Source organism: Thamnophis sirtalis, unplaced genomic scaffold, assembly GCF_051295495.1.
Source record: "Thamnophis sirtalis isolate CommonGarterSnake01/CBP01778 unplaced genomic scaffold, rThaSir2_p1.2 scaffold_6, whole genome shotgun sequence".
In the NCBI taxonomy this organism is placed as follows: Eukaryota; Metazoa; Chordata; class Lepidosauria; order Squamata; family Natricidae; genus Thamnophis; species Thamnophis sirtalis.
Genome location: NW_028261386.1, coordinates 29,002,956 through 29,019,985, shown reverse-complemented (window position 1 = coordinate 29,019,985; position 17,030 = coordinate 29,002,956). Strand labels below are relative to the sequence as shown.

General features: G+C 37.5%; 1 protein-coding gene across 1 annotated transcript in view; it reads left to right on the top strand.

Moving 5' to 3' along the window:
• PAPOLG (poly(A) polymerase gamma) overlaps positions 1-10,601 on the top strand; it is a 32,860-nt gene extending 22,259 nt beyond the window's left edge. Inside the window, exons 15-22 of the mRNA XM_014066632.2 lie at positions 1,418-1,527; positions 3,807-3,928; positions 4,007-4,182; positions 6,095-6,177; positions 6,267-6,490; positions 7,305-7,358; positions 7,918-8,033; positions 9,163-10,601. Of these exons, the coding sequence (XP_013922107.2) occupies positions 1,418-1,527; positions 3,807-3,928; positions 4,007-4,182; positions 6,095-6,177; positions 6,267-6,490; positions 7,305-7,358; positions 7,918-8,019 (871 nt within the window). The 3' untranslated portion in view covers positions 8,020-8,033; positions 9,163-10,601. The remainder of the gene's footprint in view (positions 1-1,417; positions 1,528-3,806; positions 3,929-4,006; positions 4,183-6,094; positions 6,178-6,266; positions 6,491-7,304; positions 7,359-7,917; positions 8,034-9,162) is intronic.
• Positions 10,602-17,030: the final 6,429 nt, after the last annotated feature.

Sequence of the window (17,030 nt, the reverse complement as noted above, 5' to 3'; positions counted from 1 at the left end):
CCACAAAGCAACACCATTTAGCCAAACCATAGCACCAAAAACTCCTACTTACTCTACATTTACATTTGCTTGGGCTCCTTTTGATCTTTGCCCAATGTGAAATGTTCATAACCCTCCTGAAGGACTACTAGGGTAGAAGCCCCCCAGATCTCAGGGCACCCTCGGAAAAAGAGCCATACCTACTTTTATTAATTGACATGGAGTTAGGTTTAATATCAATGACACATACTATTTCTCTCTATTTTCTTTCAAACCATAATTCCTAGTGATAATTTCTAATGACTGGAAAATGTACATGTTTTGTAATCTTGAATTGCCTAATATGACTCAAAGGGGGTTTGAATTCTTAAAATATCTAATGTTGCTGATTTTTGTCTATTCAATGGGATTAGAATGTAAATGAGTATTGGGTTTATAAATGCATAAATGAATAGAAGCGTGGAGGAGAGTATTTGCAAGGAAGGACTAACTGATGTGAATAAAGTTGCTCACCTTGAACTTGCCTTTGCACATTTCCCTCTTTTTGTATTTACCTAGCCAGGTAAGGATAGGGGCAGACAAACTGTTTTGCAGGAGAATCTGATGAGAAAATAGTTCAGCTTCTTCCTGGCTGATTATATTCCTGGTTCCCCTAATAAGGGTCAAAGCAGTATGGAACCTGCAGTTCAACTTCATTTAGCCTCATTCAACCCTTGAGGGCATTTAGTGCGATGTTGCATGCCTTCTCCAGACTTCTCTGTGGTGCAGCTGCTGTACAAATTCTTTGAAAGCCCTGTTCCTGCTAACTGCAAGTCAAGGGAGACCTCCCAGTGTGGACACCAGAGCTTCTAGGAGAGGTTGTGAAGGGTGTGAGCTCCGTCATTATTTGTGCTTTATAGAAGCATGGCCTTCCAGAAAATTAATAGTGTGAAAGCAAGGAAACATGTAGAGAAAGAATAAATGTAAAATGACAGTTAGTTTGGTAAAACCTTTTCCCTCCATTGACCTTGTTAGATAAAAGTGAGATGGGGAATATTTACCTTTTTTCCAGTGAGCATACTATGGGTGAGAGTGAGAGATTTTACACCTGAGTTTTCTCTCTCTCTTTTATCCAGTTATGTGTGAATTTATATAAATGTGGGCATGCAGATATATGTGCATGCAGTTAATATGCATGTCCAGCCCAGCTGAGCACTCCATAAAGTCCATAGGTCCCAACACATTGTTTTCTCTTCATTAGAATAATAAAAGTCAAAACTCTTCTCTATTGCAAAGTCCATAATTTCTTTGTAACATATAATGTTCTTTATTATGTTGACATCTGAATCTCTGCAAGGAAATCAGTCTAACGCATAAGTAATCTGCATTTAGCTCTTACCCACAACACTTCTGGCATTGGAGCATTTAATAATATGTTGTTTTGTGTCTCTCCCTCTAGAAGTGATTATGTGTCAATGTGGTTTCTGGGAATAATTTTTAAGAAACTGGAGAACACAGAGAGTGTAAGCGTTGACTTAACTTATGATATCCAGTCATTTACAGATACAGGTAAAGTTTTTTCCCCTTAAAAGTCCTGTTCTGAGTAGACCAATATTATTTCAGATGTATACCTCACTTTAGTGTACATGTGCCCCTGACATCTTGGCAACCAAGTGAAATGTCATCCATAATGAGATGGCTTATAAAAATGAGAAAATAAATATTTACCTATTAAATTTGTGTACCTCTCATCACACCTATATGACTATGGGCGGCTTACAACAATACACTAATATGGCCACGGAGAAAATTTGAAATTGAATATTGAATAATTTGAATAATTTGTGCTGAAGTAAATTTCTCCTTTAGTTTTTTTCAAAGATTTACTATTTTTTAAATACCTTTAAAGTCTATTGGACTGACACAATCCTGATTTGTTGATTGCAAAAGAATACATGCTTTGCTCACTTTTTAGTCACATCCTTTACATGTATATATTGAACCTGCTTTTAGATGAATCTGCTCCCTAAAGCCTTGGAATTATTGGCAATAGTGTAAAATTCAGTATAATCAATGGGAGTTTCTCTTAACTATGTTGTAGTGAAGCATTTATCTTTCCAAGCAGCGTTCTTGGAATTTAATTAGATTCTGTAGTTGGCTTTGCCATTAGAATTAAATAGGAGTTTTACAATGGACTCCCCTGGATGCATTTTTACGCAAGTCCAATTAGGACTCGTCCTTCCCCAGAGGAAGAAAAATAGGCTCACTATTCAAAATATATGAGGTTTTTATTTAGAGATGAAAAGTACCTTGTGAAATGTAGTTAATCAGTCAGTCTAGAAATTGCTGCAGAAGCTATTTTTGTAAGCCAAACATTGTAAGCAACATAGGTTTGTATTCATTGGAAAGAAAGAAAAAGCCAAAACTCACAATCATATTATATGTTTTCCAAAGTGAAGCCCTCTGCCCAGTAATTTGTTGAGCTTTCTCATAGCAGTTTTCCAATTGCTGATTGTTAAATTTTCTGGAATTTTGTGAGCAAAGATGAATCTCCAACCTAACACATTGATCAGCTGTTCAGTAAATAGCAATGGGGCAGTAGCTATGGAGTCATCAGAGTCAGTTATTAATTATCATCATGCCATTGCCTCTGACTCTATACAGACTAGGAAATTTATTTCTGGATATAAAAATATAGGTAGTCCTCCATTTATGGCTACAGTTGAGCCTGGAAGTTTGATCATATACCATTGCAGTTGTAAATTGAGTCACCACAGGACCAGACTAGATTTTACAGTTGCTTTTATGATGGTCATTGAGTGAATCCCATGTTTGTAAGGCCAAATCTAGCTTATCTAATGGGTGCTTTTTTTGCCATTTTTTTTTACCAGAAAATAACAAAAAACATTGCAAAGCATGGTCGTGTGACCATGGGATGCTGCAATTGGTTATAAATGCAAGCCAGATGCCAAGTGCCCAAAGTGAGATTATGTGACTACAGAAGTTTTGTAGCTAAACGTGTGTGTGTATGTAGACACACATATACTTACATACATACATACATACATACATATACATACACTCACACACACACATAGACACACACTATTCTGTAGTTAAACATGTATATACTATTCTAATTGTATAAGCTAGTCCTTTCCCCTTCTATTAATTTATTTTTTTCTTGGACAAGATGTGGTTTTAAGTTATATAAGCTCTGTTTTAGAAAACATTAATAATTTTATATTAATTTAATGAAGACAATAAACCAGTTGGCCGTTGTTGTGTTATAAAATCTAGTTTCTAATACACTAACTCCCATGTAATGATATAGGCCAAGTTAACATGTCCAGTATGCCTCAGTATTTCATTGCATGATCAAACTAATAAACTAAAAAAGATTGATGCTTAATTCTCTTGGGGGGGGGGAATTATCTAGGCTTTCACTTCAGAATCTTAACAATCAGATTCCAGAAGAAAAAAAAGATTGTGTCTATATCCCTAGGTTCCCCCTATTTTACCCTGCTTGTAAAATTAAGTCTACTGGACCATTAAGCAACCTAAAATCTTCAGGAGCTGAAGTATCAGGACTCATAAGGCATATGTACTGCAAAAAAATAAACTGGGTTAGATAATTTTCTTTATTTCTGTTCACTGATCATGTGGTAGAACTCTGTGGCTTCATTTCATTACCTAAAGATAGAATAATAATATTGTAATACCAAATCTGATATATACTTTATGGGTTGGGAAACTTCTTCCAGCAGCAGCAGGACAGCAAGTTAAAGACTGATCAAAGTTGCTTGAGTTGTTGGATAACTTCTTGACTTTATCATCTTTGATCTTAGTTTATAGGCAGGCAAACAATATCAACATGTTGAAAGAAGGCATGAAGATTGAAGCTACTCATGTGAGGAAGAAACAACTCCATTTTTATTTACCAGCAGACTTCTTGCAGAAGAGGAAAAAGGTTGGTCCAAATTTTGGGTTATCTGACAATACTTCATTTACAGATCTGGGTATTTATAAACTGGAATTATCTCAACAGAGCGTGCCTGATCTTGGTGGACATGCTTATGGGGTCATGTTGAAAAAGACAATGGAAAATGATAGTGGTTTGGACACTTACAGCAGTGCAGAAGTTACCACACAGTGCAGTAGTGTTCCCTCATTCAACAACGTGGTGGAATATTGCAGTACATCTTTTTCAAAAGGGATAGAAAGGTGAGTGTTGTGTGGCTGTGTCAAGTGTCTGTCATATGAGTAGCACCAGTATTACTTCTAAGATGTGAGCAATAAATAATTTGCATGGGTATTTGTATGTGTTCTGACCCAGCTCCCCAATCACGACAAATCCTCTGATGTGAACTCAAAAGACTCCTTTATTAGGAATGCCAGTAGCCCTGGCAAGAAGTTTTTCTTGCAGGCTAAGTCCTGCTGGCCGGAAGATGAATAGTTGACTGCCACACCTATTCATCGCCGCCCCCTGCCTTTTATCCCCAGAGCTAGGGTGAGACCTCACTAGCAGCAATGGATCGGCCCACGGTTTTCCACTGCTCTCCTCTTCTTTGCCTTCTGCGCAGCCATGCATCAGGCACTGGACCCAGCTGTTCCTCTTCTTCTTCATCAACCAACTCCAGACCTGGGGGCTATTGACTCTCCATCTGAGGGCTGACCGATGGCCCAGGCTCCACCTCTCTCTCTGAAAGCTCCATTTCCTCTTCCCCCTTGGAGCTCCCAGGTTGCCCTGATGCTGACCCTGACTCCCATACCTCCTCTCCTCCTCTGATTTGGCTACTGGAGGGGCCGACAGGCCACAAGTGTATAGTTTTTTTTAAGGCCTTGGAAGGCCAGAATGATACGAGATATACAGTATATACCACCAGAATAGGAGAAAACAATGTTCAGCCTGTGCTTTGAGGGATTTAGTAGGACTTAAGAGACAAAACGGATGCAAAATAGAATTTAAAGCACCTGTATTTTGCCAAATAGGGGAGGCAGAAAAACTCTCTATAAAATCATGGTCTCACATAGTATGATTTTCCCATTCCTAAGCCAGCTTATGTTGTGTTGGTAACAAAGGAGAACAGACTTCCCAGAGGCTTGCTGAAGTGTAAAACCTGGTCCACTGCCTTCAATAAAGCCGCACCACGTTTACCAAACTTTTGCTCCTAATTACCGGTATTCCTTGCATCTTTTTAGTCAAATTTCTGTCAGATACTCTGGGAATCCCACTTGAAAAAATTATCCCAGGTAATTCTTGCATTTTCTTTTTCTACTTTCACTTTTGAAAAGGACACAATTTCTCATAAACATTTCTGAAATGCTTCTAACAACAGTCCCTGATTTTGTTCCATGAATACATTCACTCAATAGTCTCATTACTTTTTAGTTCTGGTCACTATATTGGAGGCTCCTTGTTTAGCCTTCTTCACTCACTCAAGCAATTTATTTCCATCAAAATCATTAAGCATTTTACTTTTTCTTTTAATCTTAGCCACCATCTCATTTTAACCTCGTTCTTTTCAACTATTTTTTTTTCTATAGACCAGTGTTTCTCAACCTTGGAGACTTGAAGTCCTGTGGACTTCAACTCCCAGAATCCCCCAGCCAGCACAGCACAGCACAGGACTTCAAGTCGCCAAGGTTGAGAAACACTACTATAGACCTTATCTTTCTTTACCCTTATATTTGCACTAGTTCATTTTCCTCACTTACAGCCTCTTTCCCATTGTCATTCTACCAAGCATCCCCCTACATGTTTTCATTAACATAACTCCATAGACTTTGATGGCATGAGTAACATAAGACTTTTCTCTTTTCCAAGCTACTTCCAAATTTTCTTTTCTTAAATCATATAGAATTTATCTAATTAATTCCCTCAGTTTGCCAACATAAATAATCAGATTTCCTCATTCACTCTTTTTCTATGTGTGCTTATGAATAGACTTATTCTTAAATCATGTATCTCAAATAGACTTTTTCTAAACAGAGATACTCCAATTGTCATTCTCCTCAATTCTCATCTATTCATTAAGTCATCCCCATCCATTTTCCCATGTTATTATGGAAGGCTTTTATCATCATGTCTCCTCATCTCCATGAAATGTTTCTTAACCGGTGCTGCTTTTCACAGGTCTGATGTCTTTCAAAAAACTACTATATCTGAAAGGCAAGAGAAACCAAGGACCATCACTCAGTCAGCGATGTCTGTACCAGGTAGTGGCTCTTGTATATTCTAATTTCAAAATTAATTAATATTCTTTTTAGGACTATTAAATACAACTTAATGTTACTCCAATTTGCAGGCTTGAATCTTACAGCTTCAGCAAACACAATTCTGCCTTTAAGTTCCGGTAGTGTCTCCATGGCCATAGAGCAAAATAAAACTCCTCCAACTATCATCCTTGATCCTACTCATTTCCAGGGACACCTAGATGACATAGGTTCTATTAAAAATAACTCTACACATAAGAGAGATCACTCACCAATCTCTGAAGATTGTTTTAAGCGGCTGAAAGATGTAGACCAGGTAAGTGTCTCTGTGCATAAGTTCCAATGCAGCATGAGTGTTAAAATTGATTGTCAAAGAGGACACAGTAGTTACATGACTGATAACAAAACTCCCTGAGCACTACAGCTTCTAACTAAGTGAAAGTTTCTTTGGAATAACTATAAATAGAGATTGTGATCTCTTGAAGAAAAACACCCAGATTGACTCAGACTTTAATAAAGATGAATATCTTAATAGTAATAGCTCTTCAGTGGGCATAAGTAATGTTCCTTCTCCCTCCCCCCCATGCACACTCACCTCCCATGGGGTTTATAGATAATTTAATTGCTTGTATAATTTATATCAAACAAATTGAGTTTGTTTCCTGGCAACACATTCAGGAGACATTCCTGCTTTTTGAACTATTGTCTTAGTTTAGCTATTGGGGAATGAAGTGAAGTAAGGAATGAATGAAAAGGCAGAATAATATGTTGCATGACAACATGATTGTTTGTAATTTGTTGTGTCTTCGAAGTGTGAAATGAAGGGCTAAACCTGGCTATACATAGCTTTCAATAATTTGGTGTATTTCATCCAAATTCAGCTCTATTATAATATCAAACTCAACATTAGTGTCAAGACTCAGAGATGGGAAGGAAGGAAAACACTACATTGCTTTGTACAAGTTTCATTTGTCAGAGTAAGTGGTGAGATAAATTGAATGCCGCAATTCATTACATCATTTGTGCAATGACATCATGATGTATGTGATGTCAGTATAGCTTGTACCTGCTGCCTATGGCCCAGTGGTACTTGCATTTTGTCCAATGACTTATGCTTTTCTTCCTTTTAGCACAGCCTTAACAACACCCTGGCTCTTCCAACCTTTGATACACAAAGATCACAGGTATTAAGTGAACATTTACATTTGAAACAAAATTGAAGATAATAACTGATGCTTGGAAGACTTTTAATATTTATGTGGCTTTCATTTTATTTTTGTGTTCTGAAATACACCTACGTGCTTCGTAATTTGCTCTCACTGACAGGAACTTAGATTTGAGTGAGAAGAGGTGTTTCAGAGTATGCAGCCACCCGTCTCTGAGTTACTAAGAATATAATCCTGCTCTTAGGATTATGAGTCTGCACCAGGAAGCTCACAGTTCATGTGCTTTCTGAAGTATCTCTTTTATCAAATCTGAAGTATTGCCTACACTTAATATATAATTTGTACATTATACTATTTCTTAGGAGTTGCCACTCTTCTGCAAAGACTTCCAGATTGGCTTATAAATTAAAAGCTTTAACTCAACCATCTCCTTCAGTAGCAGTAAAAGAAAGCTGAGCAGCTGGAGATGACACATCTCTTAGCAGTAGGATTGATGTCAGATATTGCTTTGATCTAGGCTTGTACTCATATCTCTGGAATCTTGCTTTCCTCGTCTGATTTTAGTTTTCATTTGCAGCGGCTTTCTAGTAAAGAATTGCCAGATTCATCTTCCCCAATTCCAGCAAGTGGTATGGTTCGTGTTGTCAAAAACTCCATCAGACTGACTCTTAATCGATAGCAGTGCTTTACCAGGTAATAGTAAGGGCATTGCATTTTCATGACTATTGCTTATTTCTTTGGTTCAATTGTTGCTTTTACGCTCATGCTTCACTTTTGAATTTTGATGTGCCTGCAACCACTTATAAAAATTTTTTAACTCACAGAAAAGGTGCCCTGATCCACTCCAGCTTTCTATCAGAATTATCTAGTACTAGAATTAGTTCCCCTTTTTCTCTTGTAGGACTTATTTAATTTTTCCAACTTGATCTACAAAGATTGAGGGGGATGGCTGAGAAAGAAGACTTCCATTGTGTATGCAAAATTCCAGCTATACTGTGCTGTATTGAGTGGAATCCTGATTATATTAAATGGATATTTTTATAGATACCATGCACAGTTGTTGAAGTATGGAACATAATTTCTCATTTTATATTCATCAACTGTGTAGAGACAGTAATTCCCAAAATTTCCAACCAGTGTCTCTGTATCAGGAAGGCATTAGATTAAGAAATGATATTATAGCAACAATCAACAAATGTGTTGAATTTATGTTTTACCAATAAGGTATATTTTACTGAAGGTATGTTTTACTAATAAAATGTGTTGAATTTATGTTTTACCAGTAAAGGGAGACTAGTATAGATCTATTTCAAGCTATTTAACTCTCATCAACTAGCCACACACTGCTAGGATTCAAACCAAGGCTATTTGCATATTATGTAGATGTATTAACCTCTAAGCCATGGGCTCTCCTCGCTTTTTTGGCTATACCAGGGGAGAGATTAAATGGTTTTTTTTTTCCAGTGAGACCGATCTATCAGGGCAAACTGGTCTACCCAATTATGGGATGGAGCATACTGCTTCAGCTTTTGCCTTTCAGCCCCAATCCAGGAGCCTTTGCAGGCAGTCACTTTCACAACAAACTATTTTCACGACAAACAAAAATAGTTTTGTATAATAATAGACTGGCCTCATGGGAAAAAACACTTAACAAATGAATGCTGGTCCTTTTTTATGCATAAATTTAACAATATGCAAACCTTATAATTTAAAAGAAAATAATATAAATAAGTTTCACTTTGAAACGCATAATTTTGAAATATTGACTCAAAAGAAAAAAGATTTTCATCAACAGCACTATATGATATTCTTCTGTTAAAAGGCATCCTGAAGTTACTGTATCCATACTACTATAATAGAAAGCAACACTCAAAGAATGAAGATGGAGACTGCATCCAAAGGGTACAATCTCAGCTCCGGCTTGGATCTCTCATGACAGCTGGGAACTTCCTGAATCACTGCTCCGAGCTGGCTTCGAGGCAGTGCTTAGTGGACCAATATTGGCATTATACATAGCATCCCTCCTTCTTTAAAATGGCTTAATCTTCTATAGATTTCTCTCTTCAGGTATTACACTGTCATAATTGTAAAATTTCAAACTGCTAGTCCTCCAAAATGTGTGGTGTGTGGGTATTCTTCTAGTGTAAAGCTTATTCCCTTCATTTGGACCTTTATTTTCACTGTGCAAATGCATAGCTTTATTTTAAGTCTTGAATTGTTCTTTCAGCAGAAATGTCTTTGTTATGAAAAACCCAAAAAAATATTTCCTTCCTTTATTTTTTCCTAAAGGGGATGGCATGCAGAGTACTTTGCCCTGGTGTGTTTCTAAATTGTTATTAATGTCAGTTCAGTACAGGGGTGCAGGTAGTCTGAAGCTCTCTCTTAAATATATTCTTAACACTGTTGTTTTAAACCAAAAATCCACAACTAGTCTCCATGGTATGCTTGCTGGTGATCTGCATAGCAGGTCGCCATGGGGGTTCTTATAAAGTGAAAAATGCACAGGAGTATGTGTGTGTATATTGGAGGTACTTCTCCTTTAAAAAACAATCTTTTTGGAATATATATAGAAGTCCCCCAAAAAGCTGCTTCCCCTGAAGACTCACAAAAGGAAAACTAGAGCACAATTTTGGTCATTGTTCAGTTGCATTAAAGCCCTATAATAGTCAGATATAAACTTAACTTCGATGCTTCTCTCTACACATCCAGCACTTCAATTTTAAACCAATGGGAATGAAATAGGCTTCAGTGTTTAGCTAGATTGCATAAATAAAAATGTAAACAGATTCATATCTTCAACAATCCTGGAATGCAAGCAGAGTAATTAGTGTATTACTTGAATTTCAGAATTGTTAGACGGCCTTGTAAAACTATAATTTGCAATCCAATCCATTTTTTTCTCACATGTTGAAAGTTCTGAAAATTATTTTCCCTATTTTGGCCTGCCTTGTGAATGAGTGCTCTTTAATCTTTTGTGAACTGGGATTTGGGAATCATGAGTTTTACTCAAGTTCGACTTTTGTAGTTTTCTGAAAAACTTCACTAGAATCAATGTCTCCCACTAGAAGATCACTTGACTCTTCCAAACCCATGTTTCCTTCAGAGCCCATGGCCTGATATGCCAGGAGTAAATACTGTTTTCAAATCTTAAATTTTGTAATGTGTGCTTTTGTAAAAAAAATATAATCGAAACAAAAAGTGTATGCAGAGTATTTTTGTATGTACTGTAAAATATTTTTCAAAGAAATGTAAATCCTAGTCTCATCTGCTTCATTTATAGAATACTTATGAAGCTCTTTGCTTCTAGTTACAAAATAATGAAGGTAACAGGTTTTTATTCTGATAAAATGAAGATTGGTTATTCTCTGAGGAGATGTCTATGGAGATTTTCAGTCATCCAGGTCATGGTTGTCACAAAGACATGCTTTTTTCAAGAGGCAACCAGACTTTCTTGTTTTTCTTTGAAGATATTTCACTTCTCATCCAAGAAGCTTCTTCAGCTCTGACTGGATGGTGTGGAATGGAAGGATATATATTCCTTTCAGACAGCTGGTCAGTTGCATTCTTTTAGAAAGTCACTGAGGCCATTTGGAGATTTATCTGTGTCCTTGGGGTCACCTGACTAGTACAAACAGTTGTGGAGCCTTCTTGGAACTGCTGAAAGGACTCTCTGGTAGATTTTCTGAGGAGTTGCAAATGGAATTTTAGAAAGATTTTAAACTTGTAGACTGCAACTTGTTTTGGACCAAATTCAACATTAATTTAATTCTCCTAAATGACCATTGCAAACAAGCTGATACAAATCTGTGAAAAATGGTATGCTATTTAAAATTCAGACCAGAGGTAGTGTCAGTAGAACATAATTCCAACAAGATTCCTGTTTGATGTTATGAGCAGCTATAGTTCCTATTAATTTATATGGTATGGTTAGATTGTTTGCCTGGAAATTGTTCTTTAGACTTAGGTCATCATGACAGTTTCAGTTTCAAACGGGGCTTAGTCATCTTGCACAAATAATAGATGCTCAAATCTGGCTATAAATTACATCGTTCTGGAAGATTTAATGAATCATTTTGATGATAATAATAACAACAACAACTGTGGAAAAAGAAATCAACAACAACAACAATAACTGTGGAAAAAGAAATCGTGTGTTGTCCCGATTGTAATTGGAGCCCTTGGAGCAATACCCAAAGGGCTACCTCGCTATTTGGAAATTTTAAATTTATCAGACTTGAACATTCTGATTGTACAAAAAACCACCCTACTTGGAACAGCTTATATTCTCCGACGTTACCTTAACAGTTCCTAGGTCCTTTGTTAAGACTCGAGCTGTTGAGCTACCAACCAGCCCCAAAGGCTGTGAATCTCACCAAAGATTAACCACATAACAACAACAACAACAACAACAATAATAATAATAATAATAATAATAATAATATACAACTGGAAGAACATCTTTGTTAGCAATATCTATGGTCCAGTGCATTATGAAATATAAAAATATTTCATTAGTAACCTCAGTGCTTAGAGATTATAGAAAGATGTTGACGTCTAATTCAAACTTCCCCAATCAAGTGCCCTCTGGGTATGGTGGGCTAAAAGATCCATAAAGCCTTGGTACAAGGTTGGAGAATGTTGTTTCATTTTACATAAGGTCTAAATGAACATTTCCCAATTTTGCAAAGTTTCACTTGCTGATTTTGATTAAGACACAATTTAAGTGAAAAGTGAAGCTCCTGTTATTGTGAGCTGGTATTGATACTCTTCTCCACCTTTAAACATATGTTTCTGAGTAGAATAGCACTTCATTCATCTCCCTGTAGTATCTATGGAGATTCTCAATCATCCAGGACAGGTCATGGTTGTTCCGAAGGTGCTTTTTGCAAAAGGTAAACTGAACTTTCTTGAAGGGGGGTTTCTTTGAAAATGTTTCACTTCTTCATCCAAAAAGCTTCTTGGATGAGAAGCAAATTGTTTTCTAAGAAAAAAACCAATAAACTCCAGTTGCCTTTGGAAAAAGTACCTTTGGGTCTTCTATAATGCCATTCCTACCACTCTTATTCCACAAGAATGTAAGTTTCTGTTGGCTCAGGGGCTGCATTGGATTTTCTATGATGTGGAAATACTCCAGAAATGAGTAAAGCCAATAACCGGTTTGGAAGGTGGTTTCAAGAATTATAACTGTTGAAATTGGTGTCTTAAGCATCAATATTTTGTCAACTAAATTTGTCCAAAAATGAAAAAGGTTCACATTTTTCAGGGGGGATGCTGAAGCAAGAGGTTTCATTTTTTGTTACCCTGCCCTATAGTTTGGAAATAAAGAAATTATCTCAATCACTGAACCCCCCCCTCATGAAGATTCCACACCTAATCTTAGTTGTATCTTATTTGGATGTACTCTTGTGTGGAGTTGCCTTGATAAATTGGCCAGAAGCCAGTTGGATCTAGAAGTAATATAGCAATAGCTCTTAGACATATATACTGCCGCATAGTGCTTTAGAGCACTCTCTGGGCAGTTTATATCAGCATATTGCCCTCAACAATCTAGATAGATCCTCATTTTACCAACCTCAGAAGGATGGAAGGCTGAGTCAACCTTGAGTCTCATCAGGATTGAACTCCAAACTATGAACAGAGTTTTCCTGCAATGCTGCATTCTAACCACTATGCCACCAGGGCTCCTTTCTGGCAGATAGCTGGGATTTGCTGGTAAATTTGTCTTTTCTGGCTTCCAGTTTTTATTTTAGGGGTAAGGTTAGGTTAAAATTTATTATATCTTAGAGCATAGAGATGTCCGTTTCTCAGGTGAACCTGTCTGCAGATTAAACCCACAAAGGTGTGCTTCAATATTTCTCCTTTTATGAAGGAAAAACTGAGGAACAGTGAATGTTCCTCATTTGTAATTCTACCTGGAGTCCAGGGTGGGTGTGGCCATCTTGACATTGCTCATGTTGGGGGTATCTGGGGTGGCCTGAATGGAAACGGGCTCCTGCCACCCTCTGCCAGTAAAAATGGAGCTCAAGTGGGCTGCATGCGCCCCCCCTGGAGCTCTGTCTTTGCTGACAGAAGGCAGCAGGAGGCCATTGCGGCTGAAAACGGAGCCTGGGAGGGCCACACGTAGCCTTCCCATGCTCTGTTTTTGCTAGCAAAGGCACTGCAGGCCGATCCTTTGCTATTTCTAGGGTGGCCCCTCAAGCCAGATCTAAGCACCCCATGGGCTGGATCCAGCCCCCAGGCCTTGAGTTTGACACCCATGTTGTACATTGTTTCTGTACACTTGTTTTAAATTTTTCTTTTAAAATACATTGCTATTGCCTATTACAAGTTGGTGCTTAATTCCAAAGAACACCTCACTCCCATCTCCCATTAATACTTGTCAAGTCTTGATGTAAAATATACATAGATGCATCATTAAAAACTAACAGCTCAAATTGTTTTTCTGGGGAGAAAGAAAACTCACCTCCAAGGCCACACTTGCAACTTTAGGCGGATCTGGTAGTTTCACCAGCTCTCCAAGATTTTCAGGAAGTTTCACTACAACTGTTAGCAAATCAGTTCTTCTGTTGTCAAAATTTCTTTCATGGTGTCTGTCATTTGTTTTTATTCTTTTCTGCCACTTTCCCACTATTCCCACTTTCCTGCCATTAAAGAATTTAGGTTCCTTTCTCGTATTCACAACAAAATATTTTCTTCCCCATTTCCTATGTACAAGGATTTGTTTTCCTATCTGTTTTGTCACTATCTGGTGACTAAGAGTTGAATAATATATTTTAGATATCTTGTCACCCCCTCTAACAGTACCATTATTAAGATGTTTTCAAAAGGGAAATAAATACCATACAGCTGTTAATTTTATTTGATAGAATTTGTCCCCTTTCTTCCAGAATGGCTTATGTGGATGTTATAACCTTTCAGACAACATGAAAGGAAAAATAATATCAAAAAACAAGATCACACCAGTTCTTACTGTTCCATTGATCTTATAATAAGCAGCTTTAATGCAGTTGTAAGGCTGTAATTGTGAAATAATTTTCTGCTAATTAATGCCACTGATTAATTTTCCTCTTGAAAGCATTGGAATCCCCTCCTTGATTCTTATTCTTTAATGGATATATATTAACCTTGCAAAAGATTTTCCATTAGGTGGCTATTCCTCCAGCTGGCAAAAGATTAGACTCTAACCAAAGTAAAAATGTTCATGGAAGAATCAGGGGTCTCCAACCTTGGCAACTTTAAGACTTGTGGGCTTCAACTCCCAGAACTTTAAGACTTGTGGACTTCAACTTCCATAGACCAGGGGTCTCCAACCTTGGCAACTTTAAAACCTGTGGAACTTCAGCTCCCAGAATTTTAAGACTTGTTCCTCAGCCAGCAACTCTGGGAGTTGAAGTCCACAAGTCTTAAAGTTCCCAAGGTTAGCGACCCCTACCATAGACCAATAGCATGGGTGGTCCTGCAGCAGACTAATTAAAGTCCAACACTTTGCCAACTTCCCTCAGGCAACTCCTCCATATGACATAATGTTGATGTAGGAAAGATTGTCTTCTCCAATGGAAAACTCTGTCTTCCTGCCAGATCAAGTAAATCAACTTCAGCCTGCCTCTGAATGGAGATGCCAAGGGGTGAGCAGGCTGGAGCTGTATGTGCAAAACAGAAAACACAAGGAAAGATGTGGACAACTTGTCTCATAATATTAAAACCCAAGACCACAGTCTGAGTTGTAGTAGATTCAAGATGGATAAAGGAATATTTTTATAGCACATACAATAATATCTGCCCATTTGGATGGTGTATATCCGTGGCTACTAATGGATCCCACAATATCTGTATGACCACTATAGAAATAGATTGCTGAATTAAATTCAATTTTGCTAATTTGATATGTCTCTTGTATCTTTAAACATCATACATATTGTAGGATGAGTCTCTTTGATTCAGGCCTCAGCACTCCAGCTGGGGTAAGCACAATACCCCAATGCTCTACATAGAATAGAACAGAACAGAATAAAACAGAACAGAACAGAATAGAACAGAATAGAATAGAATAGAATTCTTTAGTGGCCAAGTGCCTTTGGTTCATATGCTCTCAGTGTACATAAAAGAAAAAGAAAAGATACATTTGTCACGCATCATAGATATCATAAGGTACAACACTTAATGACAGTGTCTAATGCCTCCACATAGCTGTTATTTAAATTTCTCACAGTGCCCTGAATCAGCATTATGTAATTCAGATAGTCCTTGACTTACAACAGTTCATTTAGTAACGATTTAAAGTTAAAACAGCACTGAAAAAAGGAACTTATAACCTTTGCAGCATCCCCATGGTCATGTGATTAAAATTCAGTTGTTTGGCAATTGGTTCATATTTATGATGGTTGCAGTGTTCCAGGGTCATGTGATCACCTGTTACAACTTTCTGATAAGCAAAGTCAATGGAGAAGCCAGATTCACCTAACAAACATGTTACTAACTTAAAAATTGCAGTGATTCACTTAACAACAGTGGCTAGAAAGATCATAAAACAGGGCAAAACTTGCTTAACAAATATTTCACTTGACAACAGAAATCTTGGGCTCAATTGTGGTCATAAATTGAGGACTACCTATATTATGTAATACAACATTATGGAGCCATGGTAGTGCAGTGATTAGAATGCAGTATTGCAGGCTAATTTAGCTCACTGTCACGAATTCGATCCTCATCAGCTCAAGGTTGACTCAGCCTTCCATCCTCCAAAGTCAGTAAAATGAGGATTCAGATTAATGGAGGCAATATGCTGACTCTGTAAACTGCTTAGAAAGAGTTGTAAAACATGAAGCGCTAAGTGCTTTTGCTATTTCTATGGAAAATGTAAATAGCAGCTTGATCCCAAACACCTCTTATAGCATTGCTGTCAGTAAAGGTAAAGATAAAGGTTCCCTTCACACGTATGTGCCAGTCGTTCCCAACTCTAGAGGGCGGTGCTCATCTCAGTTTCAAAGCTAAAGAGCCAGCACTGTCCGAACACATCTCTGTGGTCATGTGGCTGGCATGACTAAATACCGAAGGTGTACGGAATGCTGTTACCTTCCCACCAAAGGTGATTCCTATTTTTCTACTTGCATTTTTTACATGCTTTCGGACTGCTAGGTTGGCAGAAGCTGGAACAAGTAACGGGAGCTCACTCTGTTAGGCGGCACTAGGAATTCGAACCGCCGAACTGCCAACCCTTTCTGATCAACAAGCTCAGCATCTTAGCCACAGCCACAGCGTTCCATATTTCTGTCTACCACCATATAAATCCATCAAAGCTTTTTAAAGAACTTGCAGGACTCCACTGAAATAAACCCCATTTGCAGGATATTGGAAAGAAGACTGAACTAATAATACCTGATTTGAATATTCTTGCTTTTTGTGACATATTTTGGTAGCTATTTTAAAAGCTACTTTTAATACATGTGGCATATAATTTGCAGAAAGAAAATAAAAATATACCTTTTCTCCAGGATGGCAAATTTTAGGTTTGTGGAATCTACTTCTCCTTTCTTTTTTTACCAGAACCCCTAGGTCCACCAAAGTGAGGAAGATGCAAACTAGTGGTTCGAGAAGCAGATACTCACTAAAAAGGAAGATAATATCTTTAAGCGCATATCCTGCTTCAAAATTAGCACTCAGTAATGGAACAAACCTCACAATCTTTTCACA